The following is an 18035-nucleotide window of genomic DNA, read 5'->3' on the forward strand; positions in this document are numbered from 1 at the left end:
TATTCAGGAATACAGAAATATTAGCTCTGGTTTACAGTCTTATTTTTTTTCCTCTTATGAATGAAAATATCATAAAGTGTTTCAGACAGAAAGTGATACAATGCGTTTTATGTGGAATTAAGTATTTATAATGCAAGATTCCTTTGCAATATTAGCTTTTGAACAATGTTGTACTTTTGATATGACCATGCCCTGAACTATATTTTTTGTTCAATCTTTAAAATCCCCTATGTTCTTCTTTATACGTGCTTTTGACAGATAGCTTTCTGTGAGATTTTGTTTATGTTTGTTGCCTTTTTGTTGTCAAAGTTTTAAGATAGTTTTGATCTTGAAGAGGGTTAAATTTGATTTCTTTTGCTTTTTGCACTTTTTAATTGCATTTGGAGGAGAAAAAAATAGCACTTCATGTCAAGTTTACTGTTTGGATAAAACTGTAGTACGTTTTTGTGCCATTAAAAATAAAATGTTCTTCATCTGTAGATTTATGTAGATGATACAGAGCCTTTTAATGGAGTAAAAAATGGAGACATGCATTATTCTCTTGGGCCAAAAGTTGTTCCAAATAAGATGATAAAACCTTGTTCAAAAAAATTAAATGTGCATTTCAACATTTTGTTTTCGACATAAATACTATTTGGAAAAATAAAAAAAATGATAAGGCATTTGAATATATATATATATATATATATATATATATATATATATATATATATATATATATATATATATATATATATATATATATATATATATACTTTTAACGTATTTTGTGATTTGAATTTTACCCTCAAATCTTGATTTCACGCTTCCCGCTTCCGCTTGCCACGCCCCTTGTTGCTGTCGCATGACTGATAAAGAGGTATTGTTTATTTTTATTTAATTATTCATTTATTTGTTTGTTTTCTGACATGATGACTGTCCAGACTTGTATATTTAACGTCTCATGGCTCTATCGCTGTCTCAAAAGGTACAGAGGGATTTTTAAAGAGCCTATAACTGTGTTTATCTTCTGTGACGTACAGACCTTTACTTTGAAAGTGTAACAGGAAGCTGTGCTTGTAATAGCCGGTTGCAGTTCGGTTAGTTTGACACTGACCGTGATGAATTGTGGATCTCCTCCACGGCGACTGAAGATGGAACCGACAGAAAACCGGCCTGGTCCGGTAGCCGGTGCGGAGCAGGATTCCCTACCGCCCTCCGTGGATGTGGACACGGCTGTATTTGTGCTTGGAGCCGGGGTGACAGCCATCACTCACCCGCTGCTCTACGTCAAGCTGCTGATACAGGTAACCGGCTAATGTGGCCAACGAGCTAACAGCATTAATGTTTAGGCCTTTAAAGAGCTGCCGTTTCTTTATTCACAGGAGTCTGTAAAGCATCTTTTGATGCTTTCAGTTCTCAGTTAGTCTAAGAAACAGCAGTGTCTTTATGGAGGGGCTGTAACTTCTCAGTTTGCTACCAGACACTTCATGCCTCCCCTCTGCAGTGTTTGTTGTTTTGGTTAGGCGAGGAGAGCAGTGTGCAGGCTCATTCAGGCAGGCAGTGTCATATTTAAAGCACCTTTTCCTTAGAGAACTGTCTAAAGTACAATTCACAGTGTGAAACAGCATTATAACCTGAAAACGTTCACTAAAAGTCGGATGTTATCATAGAAAATGTACCAAAATAAAAGCAACATGGAGCCAAAATAACAGTGCAGCAGTATGTTAAATATGTTTATCTACTGTGTTTATAATAACACGACCCTGCTGAAGTTATCTTCACAATCTGCCACGGTTTAAAAAGTCTGTGGTCCCTCTTGAATAATGTTGTCCACGTTAGACTAGATAAGACTCGGCCTGACTCTAAATGTACCTTATTTATCCTAAAACTGGAAATTATGGTGCAGCAGAAGAATATCACACTGAGAATTATAGAGGAATAAAATAAAATGAAATATATTTAGGAATTAAACTCGGCTTGTTTCTTAAAAGTCTGAAGTATTAAACCTAAAATTCAAAACTCTCTGTTACAAATCTGCCAGAAATGTGAGCGTTCTTTGCAGGTTGAGGTGGACAGATACAGTTCAGTGATCAGAAAGTCTGAAAGAGTCAGTGCACAGTGGTTCTAGATCGAGTCCTAGTCTAATAAAGGGGAACAGCTGCACTGAAATGGTCTTTTTGTGTGTTTTCATAAAGAGAATAAAAGTTTTACAAAGTTTAAAGTGGATGTAAGACAGAACTAAGGCTTAGCTGTAATGACTAACTCACTGCCTGAACAATAAGAGGGGCAAAGACAGAGAATCAGACTTTTTTTTACTGCAAATCATGATTGTCTTAACCCTTTCACTGTTGAATCTGGACCTAACCTTTCAATGACAGTGTGAAAATGTTGTTTTGTTGGGCTTTTATAAAAGTTTCTCTGGTCCAGCCTGAGTCCAGCCCTCTGCTGGGATCAGGGTGATCCTGGGTTTCAGATCAAAGTCATCCCAAACCACAAAAGTTTTCTGCTACTCAAACAGGAGGTTTGAATCCTGTTATAACTAAGGTTTACCTCCAAATCCAATTTCAGAATCCAACTTGCTTACCAGATTGGATCTGATCCGGCAGCTTTAATCCTGTCAGCTTACCTTATAACAACTGGGATCACCAGTTTGGACATCTGCTCACACTGGAGTCTAAACTTTGATCATGGATAAGAACTCCTGTGAACACACAAACAAAACATTGTGATCCAAGTGATCAGTGTGAGAGAAAAGTCAGACCCAGACCAGACCATATTAGACTTTCCCCACACTTCATGTGAGCAGTGTGTGGTTATTTGATGTGTTAAGAAGCTCTCACAGTGGAAAATAAACACATTCAGCATCTGTACAGCATCACAACATCCTCATGCACGGACTGGTCTATGTGACAGAAGATGTTGCTGTTATTAGTGAACCCTGAGTCTGTGTTTGGTTTCTGTCTTCTCAGGTGGGTCATGAACCTCTCCCTCCAACTGTGGGCACAACAATGTTTGGACGCAGAGTCCTGTACCTGCCTGGCTTCTTCTCCTATGGTAAGACAGTTGATTAGGTCATATTCTGTCCTCTCTCTGGACGCCATCAGATGATGAGAGATGCTTCTGTTTCCAGCACATCACATTGTGAAGGTGGATGGAAAGACGGGACTCTTCCGCGGCCTCTCTCCTCGCATCGTGTCTAGCACCATCTCTACCGTGGTCAGGAGCAAAGTGAAACAGGTCAGGCTTAGGACGAGTCTTAGGACTGGATCGTTCTTCCCCTATCAGGAAGTGTTGACTACAAATTAAACTTTGTTCTTTATGTTTAAGATGACTAAGGGCTCTAATTTCGTGGCCCAGCACAGGGGGCGCAAGCCTGGCGCACCCTGCGCAGTGCTAATTTGGTGCGACGCACCGCTGACAATTTGGTAGACCGTCTGCGTAGAGATGGGTGTGACGGTGCACCAGGGGGAGGTGTCAGCAGATTCATGTTGGCGCAGTGACAATTTCGTGTCAAAAACAGTGCAGAAAGTGCACTGAAAGCTCGCCAGCTCCAGCCTGGTCTATTCTCGGCGCAAAGCAGAGTGCACCCTCCGCAGCTGTAATTTGGTGACAGGCGCACATGTCATCAAAGCCTCAGAGGCAGGTTTCCAGAGTGTCAGGCACATTTTAATGCAATAAACAATCACAGCAATCACTATTTAATGTAACTGTCTGAACCAGCATATACATTTATATCTATATTAACTGTCCCGTCACATCTGATGTCAGATTGAAGCCGTTTGTCATAATGGAAAGTTAACCTGACGTCAGCTGGAAGTTTGATGCACATCTTACAATTAAACAATAAACAGCCTTAACGTCTGATACTGAGTAAATATCTGGTTCTCTCATTTCATTTAATTCAAAGAAAAGAAGGAGAGAAAAGAGGAAGAAAAAAGAGACAAAATAAATGTGTGTCACTCAGGATTTACCTGTGATTTCCCATATTTCTCTGTTCTAGTCTTTATTTTTAAAGTGGCCTAAAAAGATGGAGTACATTATTGTAAGGAGGATGAGGTGGAGACACCGGGAGAGTATACAGTATATCACCAAAGGTTCTGCTATTTGGCGATGACAAACCAGGAGTGCAGGTGGATCAAAAGTATTCTGAATGGATAAGTCAGCTGTGTAACTGCCTCTTCATTTTGTACTCCTATTAATGACAAAGGAACAGATTACATCTCTCCGGGAGCTGGCCCACACGGTGACGCGCTTCGTGTCCTCTGATGCGCCCCACTGTCCATTCTCCTGCTGCAGGGACAGCGACTCTGACCGTCTCCGCTACTGGGTCTTTCCAGCACACTGTTTCCGCGGTGCTGGGGATCACTCAGACCAATCAGACACTGCACCTCAGCCGCAGCGCAATTTAAGGCGAGGAGAGGCGCTCATTTGATTGGTGAAAACAGCGCTCAGCTGTGTTAAACCCACTCACGGCTTTTCTCCTCCCTCTCTGTCATTTTCACGGAGGGAGGCGTGGACACTCCTCTGACAACACATATGAGTATATTCCAGTCAAAGACAGCAATTATTGTGGATAAAAAGTTAACATTTACTGAAAAAACTCGTCTGCGCTCCTCTGCGCCTTGACTGCGCCTCTCTTGGCACTGCAGGAAACTTGCAAAGTGCGCTGGTCAAACCCTGTCCGCGCGGCGAAGGCGGGCGCAGGGCAGGTGCGCCTGCGCTTGCGCCTGGTCTAGGAAATTAGAGCCCTAAAAGTGAGAACTTCTCAAAGTAACCCATGTGTTGAACTTCAGCCCTCGTGCATTCACACGTCTTCTCATATGTAGAGTATAGAAGTGACAGTTGTTTGTTTGAAGCAATGAAAGACGTAGTTAAGACGTTGTGGGAGGTGTTTAAGTAAAGTTGTTTCTCTGCAGCAGGTGGAGCGTCTGTCAAAGAAAGAGGACATGCAGAATTCGCTCAGGAAGGTGTTTCAGGAGGTGAGAGGTCAGCAGCTGTATCTGTGCAAACATCTGGACTTCTGATGAATCAGCACAACTCTAAACTTTTACTAAGTTATAAATCTAAACTTCATCATGTCTACACTTTATATTTTTTAATCTTATAACACGTAGTGCATTTTCTGTGTATGCCCCTGATATTTTCTACCTCTGGGTTTAAGATGCTGAGCCTCTGTTTGTTGTTAAAAACTCTGTTCATATTAATCCACCTTGACAGATATTGTTTGGCTCGGATAATTATTTGATATACTTGCATAAGCTCTGGAAAAAGAAAAGGTCTTTTCCAAAGTGTCTAAATGTCTCTTGTCTTTGTTTTCTTCTCCAGACCTCTCAGGAGATGATCATCCAGTGCCTGTCCAGAGTAGCTACTCATCCTTTTCACGGTGGGTCCTCACTAAGAGGCTTTCTGATTCCAATGGGGAGTGACCGTGTAGGCATCTTTTTCTTTGTTGTGTCGTCACTCCAGATGTTTCTGGTAGATAATATACTATCTCACTGGGCCAACAAGGGGTTACACATGTACTCTCAGTTACTAACAGGTAATATGATAATCTCAATTGAGACTTTAACCTCTAAATATGAACTCAACAATATTTTTAGAAGTATTTGCAGGTGAGAAACTATCTTATGCAACATCAGGAGGAGGATAAACTAACAAATGAGTTTGTACAACTATTTCAAAACAAAAGTCAAGACAAAGGAAATCTTTCATACATATGCCAATAATCGCAGAAGACTAATACTGTAGATAATAAAATAAGAGAAAAGTGGGCAAAAGAATGAGATATTAATATCCCAGCTGATGAGTGGAGAGACAGTTTAAGAAGAAACTTGAAGACCCTACAATCTAAATACTGGAGAGAGTTTGCATGGAAAGTCAGCATGAGGTATTTTATTTCTCCTCACCAACCTGTTTCACCAGCACAGCTTTTAAAGTGTTAATGTTATTGACTGAGCTGCGCTGGAAACACACAGATCATTTTCATTCGAGTTCAGCAATCCCACATGACGCTTTTCAGTCAGTGCAGCTCTGCATGAAGAAAAAAGTTCAGAAGCAAAGGACAAACAAAAGGACGATAGAAGAGAAAGAAAAAGAAACTAACTGATGTAGAGGGGAAAGACAAAGAGACAAGTGAGCCTGCGAAGAGGGAGAGAATAACATTCACACATGGTGCTGTCTGAGAAAAGACGAATGGATTGACTCTTTCATGTTCATTCTTCCCCCCAAGAGAACAGAACTGCTGTCTGATGCTAAGAGACTCAGAGTGCAGTTATTCAAAACTATTTTAAGTTCCTCTTTTTTAAAAATACAGCCCTTCCTCTGCTTAATAAGATAATAATGTTTTACTTATCTACTGTAAATGTTTCTGTTAAATTAAATGTTGGTGACCATAAATATATCAAATACATGAAGTGCTTAAAAATGTATTAGACCACACTTTTTAGGATTGTAAATGCTGATCCCTGGTCTAATGAGAAGACTTTACTTCAAATAAGATGTAAACACTGGCAGTTTGTCTGTGTTCTCGTGAAGTACTGTCGGCCCCCTAAAGGTTCCTCTTATGTGCAGAACCAGCTCTGGAGTAGAGGCTTTAAAGTCCCTGCTGGGGCTCAGTTTGTCTAATGGTTTAGGTTTGTGCCTCGTGTTTGGAGTCTATCATCCACATCGCAGTGCTCGTTTGATGCATGTTTTCCTCCTCTTTCTGCTTCTCATATTTACCCTCTCTCTTCTGTTGAGTAATCCAAAAAAAGCAAAGGCTCAGAAATAGAAAATAAAAGAGTCCCTGTTGAGCAAACATGAGTAAAATCTCAGTCACCAGCTGTTCCATGAATAGTGTCAGTAGCTTCTGATGTAGCAAAAACAGAGACTGAAACAAGTTCCTTCTTTAAAACATGACCTGTAATTCCTCCAGGTGTTTTTCTGTGTTTACACTACAAGCCTCAAATTTTAACGTCAAAAACAGACACGAAAGCAAGGTGAGCGGATTAAACCTTCGTTCAAAGAAGTGAAAACACCCACTTGGTATCTCAGGTCAGCTGATCAGCTCCTGTAGGTGCTGGTGGTCAAAGGGGACCGTGCGTTTGCTGTTGCGGCTCCAAAACTTTGGAACAAGTTACCACAGTACGTTAAACAGGCCTTTTCTCTGCCAGTTTTCAAATATCTTCTTAAGACCCATCTCGTTTCCCTGGCCTTTAACACATAGCAGCCGCCAGTTTTATTTATTTGATTGCTCTTCTTTGTGCCTTTTAATAATGTTTTATGTTTTAAATTGTTTTTGTATTTTACATGTAGTATCTCATGTTAGCTGCTATGTATTTTATTTATTCTTCTGGACAGAACTTTGGTCAGCAGAGTCTGTTTTAAAGTGTTTCACAAAGTTGGAGTTGAATTAAAGGTTTGACATTAATTCATGGCTCTGACATTTTAACGCAACACTCATTTACCTCAGCCTTCCGCCTGAGCGGTCTCTGTCTCCATCACCTGTTCACCTCTTCACCTGTTTGCTTCTGTCTACAGTCATGTCGGTGAGATGTATGGCCCAGTTTGTGGGTAGAGAAGTCAAATATGGGTAAGAAAGCAGTTTAAGACTTAACCCACTGAGCAAAGAGACATTCAAAGTCTTTGTCCATGTGTACCTGTGAACTGAGTTTCTGTTGCTTCTGCTGCCACTACGTTGTTTTTTAGTCATTCGTATTGTTGTGATCCTCTTTCTAGCTCCACTGCAAACCCCAAAGTTCAAATTACTGAACTGGTTTAAGCTATGAAAACTGAAAATTTATTGGTAAATTCAATTTGCTCAAATGTCTGAGTTTTCAGTGGTGAAACTGATGATTTCTGAGTAGATTTAACTTTTATTACTGTTTAAGTAAGCACAACTTAATACAGGTTCTCTGTGCTCCACATGGCACAGCTGTCCATGCTCCACGTGGTGTGGACTGGCTGTCTGTGTCAAAAATAAGTAAATATACATTTTTACATTTTCAAAACTGCCCTTAATAGCATGATAGTCCTGTCAAACATTTCATTTATTAATATATAAACCATTAGGCACACTGCAAAAGTCAATGGGTACAAGTCCCTGTGCCATGGAGCACAGACCACCAGTCAGTGCCGTGGTGCTCCAACAACTTGTGCACCCTGGGGAACAATATTTCAATGTACAGCAGGGTCTGATATCTACTCCCTCCCTCCTCACCTCACGGTTTCTAAAGTTATGAAATTAGAGCTGATTTTTGTTGTGATGGCGTTTGTAGCCATGAGGAGGAGCTGTACTTTAAAATGTTATGTAATTTAGTTGTTTGATTCGCTTCAACTTTTTTTACCTTTACAAGGTCAACTAAGGTCAACTTGTTATGTTTTACCGTGATACGCAACATTTTTGACATTACGTAATATTTTAGTTTGTAACAAAAAAGCATCCAGTTTATTTGATTTAAGACATTGATGATTATTATGATTTTCCATAATGATCATAACTACCTAAGATGTTGATCCAAACCACATTAAGTTCCAAATTTCATTACTTAGTTTTTTTTTTAAGATAACCTGTTTACAAGCATTTTTCGAGTAAACTCATCTTATCCTGGTTCACAGTGTGTAGTGCAGTTTCTGAAGGTGTCAGACTGCTCCTGTTCATTTTCCTGTTGCCTCATTTGATTTTCTCAGCAGCAGATGGTTACTGTAAATACAGACAAAGGCGGTTTACATTTCCACTTCAAAGCTGCCGCTGAGCCAAATGGAGCTACAGAAAAATTAACCTCAACAGGAAAACACATCAGCATTTTAGAATGGAAACAGGAAATGGCAACAAACAAAATATTACTTTGATTCTAAACTGATGTTTAAAGTAAGATGTCCCAAAATGAAGCTGAAATTGGTCTGGGACAAACAGATGTGATACAGACTTCAGATTCAAATTTTACAGCCTCTCTGTGGACTCCCTGCACACATTAACACCGTCTGTGTTCTTCTCTCAGAGGCATGTTGAGCTGTATCGTCAAGATCTTTAAAGAGGAGGGTGTTGCTGGGTTCTATGTGTAAGTAAACGTGATGATACCAACCATGACCTCTGACCTGAACCGTGGTTTGAGCTGTGCTCTGTGTCTGCAGAGGAATAGTCCCTCACGTGTTGGGAGAAGTCCTCTTCCTGTGGTGCTGTAACCTGCTTGCTCACTTCATCAACACCTACACTGTGGACGAGAGCGTGAGTACAGAAACCAGTCATGCAAATTTTGAGGTTCCTTCAGTTTATTTACATGTTGCTATGTTTGTTTCTGTTTGTGTTTCAGTTCAGTCAGGCCTCAGCTGTGAGGAGCTACACCAAGTTTGTGATGGGAGTAAGTTCAGGGTTCAGATCTTTACTTTAAATGACTCACCTGCTGCTGCTGTGTTTTTGTTAACGTGGAGTTTCTCTTGATCAGATCGCAGTCAGTGTTCTGACGTATCCGTTCATGCTGGTGGCCGATCTCATGGCTGTCAACAACTGTGGGTGAGTCAGACCTTAAAGAACCAGGAGCCTCATTTATAAAGAGTACGTAGGCAAAATGTCAAAATGTAGGAAATGGTGTGCATGCAAAATAATTCTTATTCATAAAACTGTTTGTACGCACACCTGCATGCGGTGTTCCCTTTATATTAATAAGGATCTACTTTGAAAAGTGTGCATGTGGAGAAGCCTCTGGCACACCCATAACCATTTATGGTTATAAATGCTCATTACAAAGCAACTCGTGACAACCCCTGTCAACATTTATCTCCTTCTCTCTACACTTCTTCTACACTTACTGTCATAATGAAAGTGACTCACTGGAAACGGCTAACTTCATGTGCGTTATCAATTACAACATAAATAAACCCGTTGGTTTGAATGATGATGATGATGAGGTGGATTTGTCTGTAAAGTGTGACAGACATTAATATGTATCTGCAGGCTTCAATTCATTCCCTGTGTCTCCAAAATGTACGTACCCCAGGGTCAGAGTTGACATAACATTTGGCTCGTTTTACTGTCAGGTTTGTTTTTATAGACCACAAACTTTGCGAAGGAAAGTTTAGGTCTCTGTTTTGGGCATATGTGATGTTCATAATCAAAGCCCCAGGACTCTTCATCACTTCAGACTGAAGTTATCAGAGCAGAGAGCGTGATTCCATAATTTATTATACTTCTTTCTGTGTTAGCTGGTGCTAGTGTCGGATGACTGATTGTTAAAGCACAATACTTTTCCAGTGGGTGGGTTAATGGGTGGGGCTTTTCCCTTTTTTTTTCTTTTTTTTTTTGATAGTCTGTATATATGGTTTTATATAAACTGTTTTTCCTGTTTGTTTTGTATATTGTAAAATTTCAATAAATAGACCTGGATTAAAAACAGCAAGACTGAAGTTACCAGAATGTAACGTTGGTGGTTTTCTTTTTCCAGTTTGGCTGCAGGTCTCCCTCCTCACTCTCCCATCTTTAAGTCCTGGCTCCACTGCTGGAATCACCTGAGCCAGAAGGTAAAGTCTGTGTGAACCTGTCACTAAAACAGTCTGAGTGAAACAGAAACCAAATCGCTTGGTTGTAATCTTCTGCTGTCAACAAGCTCTGTGTCTGTCTCCTCCTCTCAGGGTTACCTCTTCAGGGGATCCAGCTTCTTTTTCCGCAGAGTTCCTGTGAGCTCCCTGCCCCCTAGTGAGGACTGACGTCTTCGTCTTCATCTCCTGCCAGGATGTTTTCCTGCTCCTGCTCTCAAACTTGTTCCAAAGACTTGTCCTGCAGAGAGCAGCTTGTGAGGTGCCAACAGATCTTTAAGTTACTGGAGTTTGATTTCAGTTCAGTGAGGAGGGACCGAGACGCGTCGCCTCTCTATGGGCTGGATTTATTCAGAAGTTTGCATCAGTTCAGAAACAAAGTGTTGACCAATCACTGTGAGGATTGTGGGTAACCTCATGCAGTGTTTTGCATGAGGAAAGATCTGATCTCAGAGCAGAGACGTTTCTTACTGCTGGCCAGGTTTACCCTTTATCATAGTCACAGAATCACAGGATACACAAAACGAAGCTGCACGCTGCAGAGAAGGAGACAGATCTATAGTGGCTTGCAAAAGTATTCATACCCCGTAAACTTTGCCATGTTTTGTCTCATTACGAGCACAAACAGATTTTAATGGAACTTCATCTGAAAGATCAGAACAAAGTGTCACTTAATGTGATCTAGAGCAAAAATTATAATTGATTTATTTTTATTTTTACTAAAAAAAATAAATAAAATAAGTTGGAGTGTAAAAGTATTCAGCATCTTGAGTCAGTACTTTGTGGAACCACACTTTGCTGTAGTTACAGCTAAAAGTCTTTTGGGGTACATCTTTACCAACTCTGCTCATCTAGAGGCTGAAACACTTGCCCATTTTTCTTTGCAAAACTGCTCAGTCAGATTAGATGGAGAGCGTTTGTGAGCATCAGTTTTCAGATCTTGCCACAGATTCTCAGTTGGATTTCCATATTGGCTGTGGCTTTATGTTTAGGGCCTTCGTCCTGCTGGAAGGGGAACCTCCGCACTGGACTCAAGTCTTTTGCAGACTCCAACAGTTTTTCTTCAAAGATCACCATGTATTTGGCTCCACCCATCTTCCCACACTGTAAAAAAAAAACTGTTGCCTCAACTCACTCAAGTCATCTTGTTGCTAAGACTGAGTTAAGTTGATTCAACATGAAGTGTCAAATAATTTGAACTAGAAAAAAAGGTCAGGAGAACTCCAAAAGACGTTGGTTGAACTCAACTCATCAAGTTTTTACAGCAAAGTTATTTTGTTTGTGATGACATAAGAATGATGATATAAGAATATTAAGAATAAGAATATGAGATGTTGCACAGAGGACTCAGACTGTCTGTGCTAAAAATGGCACAGACAGTCTGTGTCCTGTCTATGCTCCATGGCAACGATCTGCTGTCTTGTTTGTCCTAATCCTAACCCATTCCACACGTCCCATTTATTGGCATAAACACTACACGCACTGTAAAATCATTGAGTACATAGTCCCATGCCATGTGGAGCACAGATAGCCCGTCTGTGCAGTGGAGCAAGGATGGCCGGTCTGTGCAGATGACAGACAGTGTCACCCATAGTGTATCATGTCAATGTATAGCAGGGTCTTATGTCCTCAATGTTTCTTCCTCACTCATGGTTACAAAACACCATCACAAAAAAAAGACGAGGATGAGGACATAGATCTTTAAGTTGAAACAGATTTTGTAGTTGAGATGATGCCGACTTAGTGTTATGCGTTATCACCCCAACTTCAGTAATCTTTGACTTAAAATAATATTTTAGAACAACAAACGTGCAAAATCACTTTTTATAATGCATCAACTCTGACCATCCTCCCTGTTCCTGCTGAAGAACAGCACCCCACCCACATGGATTCTATCAAACGGCAAACAAGACTTCTTGTGGTTTTCTTTTAACAATATCTTTCTTCTTGCCACTCTTCCATAAAGGCCAGATTTGTGCTGTAAATGACTAATAGTTGTCCTGTGGACAGATTCCCCTGCCTCAGCTGTGGATCTCTGCAGTTCATCCAGAGTCACCATGGGCCTTTGGGCTGCTTCTCTGATTAGTGCTTTCTGTGTTTGGCCTGTAAGTTTAGGCAGACAGCTGTGTCTTGGTAGGTTTGCAGTCATGCTGAACAATTTCTATTACCAGATGATGGATTGAACAGGAGGAGCAATGTGGTTTTCATCCTGGCCGTGGAACTGTGGACCAGCTCTATACCCTCAGCAGGGTCCTTGAGGGTGTATGGGAGTTTGCCCAACCTGTCCACATGTGTTTTGTGGACTTAGAGAAGGCATTCGACCGTGTCCCTCGAGTGCTGTGGGCGGTCCTCCGGGAGTATGGGGTGTCAGGCTGCTTGTTACGAGTCGTCCGTTCCTTGTACGACCGGTGCCAGAGCTTGGTCCGCTTGCTGGCAGTAAGTCGGACTTGTTTCCAGTGAGGGTTGGACTCCGCCAGGGCTGCCCTTTGTCACCGATTCTGTTCATAACTTTTATGGACAGAATTTCTAGGTGCAGCCAGGGTGTCGAGGGGGTTCAGTTTGTTGACCTCAGGATTAGATCACTGCTTTTTGCAGATGATGTGGTCCTGTTGGCTTCATCAAGCCATGACCTTCAACTCTCTCTGGATCGGTTCGCAGCCCAGTGTGAAGCGGCTGGGATGAGAATCAGCACCTCCAACTTCGAGTCCATGGTCCTCAGCCGGAAAAGGGTGGAGTGCCCTCTCCGGGTCGAGGAGGAGATCCTGCCCCAAGTGGAGGAGTTTAAGTATCTCGGGGTCTTGTTCGCAAGTGAGGGAAGGATGGAGTGAGAGATCGGCAGGCGGATTGGTGTGGCGTCCGCAGTAATGCGGACTCTGCACAGGTCTGCTGTGGTGAAGAGGGAGCTGAGGAAGGCAAAGCTCTCTGTTTACCGGTCGATCTTCGTTCCCACTCTCACCTATGGTCATGATTTTTGGGTAGTGACCGAAAGAACAAGATCATGAGAACAAGCGGCCGAAATGAGCTTCCTCCGTAGGGTGGCTGGGCTCTCCCTTAGAGATAGGGTGAGAAACTCGGCTATCCAGGAGAAGCTCGGAGTAGAGCCGCTGCTCCTCCGCGCTGAGAGGAGCCAGATGAAGTGGCTCGGGCATCTGATGAGGATGCCTCCCAGACGCCTCCCTGGTGAGGTGTTCACGGCACGTCCCTCTGGGAGGAGACCCCGAGGCAGACCCAGGACACGCTGGAGAGACAACATCTCTCAGCTGGCATGGGAACGTCTTGGGATCCCCCTGGAAGAGCTGGATGGAGTAGTCAGGGAGGGGGAAGTCTGGGCTTCCCTGCTTAGGCTGCTTCCCCCATGACCTGACCCCGGATAAGTGGCAGAAAATGGATGGATGGATGGATGGATTGAACAGTGCTCTATGGGATGCTCCGATTTTTTTTTTTTAGCCTGACCCTGCTTGGAACTTTTCCACAACTTGAGGAGGTTGCATGCTTTTTTCTCCCCAATGTTCTCCTAACACACCCCTGAGGCTGTCACAGAGCAGATGTATTTAAACTGAGATGAGATCACACACAGGTGGACTCTGGTCATTAGGTTAACATTCAATCATTCGGCAATCAGACAACTTCTGAAAGCAATAGGTTGCACTCAAAAAAACAAGGGTTAAATACTTTTGCACACCACACTTTTCAGTTTTTAACTTAAAAAAAAAAAATAATCATGCATAATTTTCTTTCCCCTTCAGGATTGTGTGCCACTTTGTGCTTGTCTTTCACGTAAGATCCCATTAAATTCTATTGGCTGTGGTTTTTATGCGACAAAAATGAGGAAAAGTTCAAAGGTAATAATACTTTTGTAAGCCACTGTACATTTACTGTCTGTGTGTGAGGACACGTCGAGTTTAATGACAGTAAATAATCTGAACTTAACAGCCCGTCTACAGGAAACATGGGGATGATTTTGGTTTGATGAAGCAGATACTATTGGAAATTGATCATTTTCAAAATTTTTAAGATGTTTTAGCTTGACACTGAGTGGACATTTATTGCCTGGTTTATACTCATGCATCAGATCAGCCCTGTAGCTCATGCTGTAGGATCCTAAGTCCTGTTATCGGAGCAGAAGCCCACACATGTAGCCAACAGCGCAGACCACAAGTCCTGTGATTGATCCACAGCATCATACTTCCTGCATTTACAGCATTTCTGAAATCACTGTACCTTTCATCCCCTCCAGTGTCTCAATATTTATCCACTCTGACAGGAAACAGCTGATCTGACAAACATAGAAACTGCACTGCCCTCAGCTGTTCAGGTGGAGTATTGGAGTCGGTGCATTTACCTGCACGTAGCGTCCCAACTAAGGTCATAGCTCGACTGTAAAGCCATAGCAGTGGTCTAGTCTCGTCTGTGTAAACATGCAGAAAAGAGAATCAGACTTCTGGTCAAGAACATCTCACTCCACTTCGACAAGTGGCGCTGTGTTCTTTTTGATAAGCTGAGCTGTGTAAGTAACAAACTAGTTTCAGTTCACCTGAAGGGGTAGCAGTCCCATCACCTGCTGACTGAGCTCATTACTCTGATTTCTGAAGCTGCATGTAAACGTACGAAGTGAGGCAGACACAACACACGTGTAATAATAACACTGTGGTTAAGAACCAGGTTTAAAGCATAACAGACCTGAGCCGTTACAACAACAGAATCAATTTTAGGGATGCACTGATCCAACTTTCTGGCCCTGGTATCAATACTGATACCAGAGCTTGGGTATCAACAGATCCCAATACTGATCTGATTCCAGGGTTGAATAATAACCTGCATGCCTTACTATGGGATCAGTCTGGTAATGTTGTTAATTAAAAGGCAAAAAATGAGTCCATATGGAATGACTGAAGTTGATATTTATTTAAACTGTAAAGTGTTTATAACCTGCAGAATCAGGAAAAAAATATGTAGAACTAGAGAAGTTGCATTTCCTTGCAACTAAAACAATGAAATGCTGAAGCTGAAGAAGTGAAAATACTAGTGGAAAAAGCTGAAAATGTAAAAGAAAACAGCTAAATAGTTGAACAAAGTATGAATTGAAAATTTGGAGTGTCGAAGGAGTAAAGAGGAAGGGAACAAAGAGTGAAGACGGAGTAAAGAAGGAGTAAAGAAAAAAGGTGAGGTAAAAGTGAAGAAGAAAGGTAGAAGAGAAAAAGTGAGAAAGAAAGTAACTGTTACTAATCTGTGACAGAGGATTCAGAGGGTGTCTCAGCAGAAATCCCAAAGCCTTCAGCTGCTGGAGCAGGATTCCAACGGCTGTAACTTGTTATGATTTAAGTAATGGTCTCAGCTGGGTGTCACAGGACATGCAGATACAGTGTAACACACACAGGACACACATGTTCACAGTGGTTGGGCATTTTAAAGACTTTGGCACCATCTCCAAGGTCCTCCATCCATCTTTGAAAGCCTCCATGGATCCCCAGCTCCTCTTTACTACATCTTCTTCTACTTATATCACATTTCACTCATTTTACTCTCAGCTGAAGGGTGCTTATAGCCTCTTTACTTTTAAATGACAAAACTTTATTTAAAACATTTTCCCAATGTAAACAGAGACTGAAATAATCTGCTGATCCACTTAAACTCCTTTAACTTTAACTGCTTCTACTTTCTACAGACTTTGACTTAAAACTCTGAACCAGTCCAATAGTCTTTTATCCTATTAACACATAAGTCATAGATTTCTGCTCTCTTTTACCATTTTTTTACTGTTTGAATTTTCTTTTATTTCTATTTATTATATTTAACATTTATAGACTGATTTACATATTCATTTTGTGTCCACTCTCTTTATCCACTCTTTGTCTTTTTTTTCACTTCTTCTCAACTTTTTCTTTACTTCCTTCTAACTTTTTGTCTTCTGCACTCTTCACTTCTTTACTTCTCTTCTACATTTCTTCTTCGCTTCTACCTCACCTTTTCTTCTTTACGCCGCCTCACCTCTTCTTCCCTGTTTAACTGCTACTTTACTCTGTTTTCACTCTGTGTTTCCTTCCTCATTCCTCCTTTAGCAATTTTATTTCACGTATTCAGCTTTTTTCCACTAGTTTTCACGTGTTCAGCTTTAGCATTTCAAAGCATTTGCTGCAAGGAAATACAACTTCTCTAGTTATCATGTTTATTCTATTCTATTTTTGTTATAAAATCATTATTTAGCCTTGGTGTCAAGTTTGGGTTGGTCCCTTCCCACCTATACCTGATCCAGCTTTGAGGGTACCGGGGTCAGGATTAGTGCATCTCTAAATAAATTTAAGTCCAGAGCTCAGCGGGCTTTAATCTGGAGTTTGTCACCTGACAGAAAGGGTTAGCCGTGATTTCTTTGAAGAGTTTCACACTTAAAAGAGGGAGGGATTGTGTTTCTTTTAAATCTTTATTTTGTCCCTCTGGTGCCCCCGTAGTCTCTTACATAAACCCTTATTTTTCTCTTTTTGGTGCTTTGGAAACCCTTCATTTCAGCACAGCCAGTCTCTGAAGATGCAGAAATAATCAGTCGAAGCTACTTTTGGTCCGTGTTGAATTTGGCGCCTCATGTGGAAGACATGGTGTGTCTTTTCTTTTTACTGCTGAATTTGAATGAACCGTCCAATGAGTGACTTGTTGAGGATTTTGGTTGTAGGAAATGTTAACAGGCAGTTTTTAAAAGAGTGCTAAAAAAAAGGAGCTTTAAATGAGCTGAGATTCAGGATCATCATGTGCTCTGATTAACTCTTAAAGATGTGAATCATAAGAAGCCTATGCTGTTCAGGAGTCACTCACTGCTCCTTTAAAACCAGAACTGTCAGGAGAGCAATGGGTGACACTAAGCAAACATATTTTTTTAAGTGAAGACTTTTAAAAGTAGCAAAGTGGAATAATAATTAAATAAAAATGTGATTTATGTAAAAGAAAGGCATGGAGACTCCCATAAGAGTCTAAATAAGTAACTAAAGCTTAAATAAGAGAATGAACACAGCAGTTTTCATCCTGGTTTGATTTTTTTTACCCAGCACTTTTTATCATTCTTAAACTGTTTCCTCTGAATTTGTTGGGGATATGTGGATAAGACTGGATGATGTCTGATTGATTTGATTTAAAGGCCTTTTGATGAAAACATAACGTTGTGATGTTCATGTTAAAGCCCAAACTGTCCCCATGTCTGATTTTGTTTCAATCCATGACTCTGCGTGGTGTGGTTCGTCTCAGTTTGGATGGCAATAAAAACCTTTGCTACCAGACACAGTGCCTGTCTCTGAGTGTTCTGTGAAGCTGTTGGAAAGAAGGAGCGGACAGGAGCTAAGTGCAGAGTAATTCATTGTCAAATAGCAGAAAACAAACATCAGCCACACGCTACACAGAGAACAGTGGTTTAAATAATGTACACCCACCTTCATTACACCACCCCGACACCACCCACGCACAAACACAAGCCCAGCGTAGAAAACATCACACATATCATCTCATGTCTCTACTTAGCATGCTCGCATCTTCACCTGCTGACCGGCTGACACGTTCACACA

General features: G+C 41.2%; 1 protein-coding gene across 2 annotated transcripts; it reads left to right on the plus strand.

Moving 5' to 3' along the window:
* The first annotated feature begins 1064 nt into the window (after nt 1-1064).
* On the plus strand, nt 1065-17753 carry LOC141799071 (mitochondrial carrier homolog 1-like). 2 transcript variants are annotated; one of them, XM_074681142.1, is made up of 12 exons: nt 1065-1286; nt 2952-3036; nt 3113-3219; nt 4902-4961; nt 5308-5365; nt 7501-7552; nt 8961-9020; nt 9094-9187; nt 9273-9320; nt 9405-9472; nt 10401-10476; nt 10588-17753. In XM_074681142.1, the coding sequence occupies exons 1-12, from the start codon at nt 1101-1103 to the stop codon at nt 10660-10662; spliced, it is 969 nt and encodes a 322-aa protein (XP_074537243.1). In that variant the 5' UTR covers nt 1065-1100; the 3' UTR covers nt 10663-17753. The 2 variants fall into 2 exon arrangements, with proteins under 2 accessions (XP_074537243.1, XP_074537242.1); XM_074681141.1 differs by having other exon boundaries at nt 1066-1286; nt 4899-4961.
* The last annotated feature ends 282 nt before the right edge of the window (nt 17754-18035 follow it).

Source organism: Halichoeres trimaculatus, unplaced genomic scaffold (genome assembly GCF_033239565.1).
Source record: "Halichoeres trimaculatus isolate MK-OKI-2021-1 unplaced genomic scaffold, fHalTri1.1 fHalTri1_scaffold_11, whole genome shotgun sequence".
Lineage (NCBI taxonomy): Eukaryota > Metazoa > Chordata > Actinopteri > Labriformes > Labridae > Halichoeres > Halichoeres trimaculatus.

What these genes read in the sequence shown, in the direction of transcription:
- LOC141799071 (XM_074681141.1), top strand. Translation starts at nt 1,101, where the DNA reads ATGAATTGTGGATCTCCTCCACGGCGACTGAAGATGGAACCGACAGAA. An exon ending in ATGGCTGTCAACAACTGTGG is followed by an intron (nt 9,473 to 10,400) that starts GTGAGTCAGACC and finishes TTCTTTTTCCAG; the next exon opens with TTTGGCTGCAGGTCTCCCTC. An exon ending in GGAATCACCTGAGCCAGAAG is followed by an intron (nt 10,477 to 10,587) that starts GTAAAGTCTGTG and finishes TCCTCCTCTCAG; the next exon opens with GGTTACCTCTTCAGGGGATC.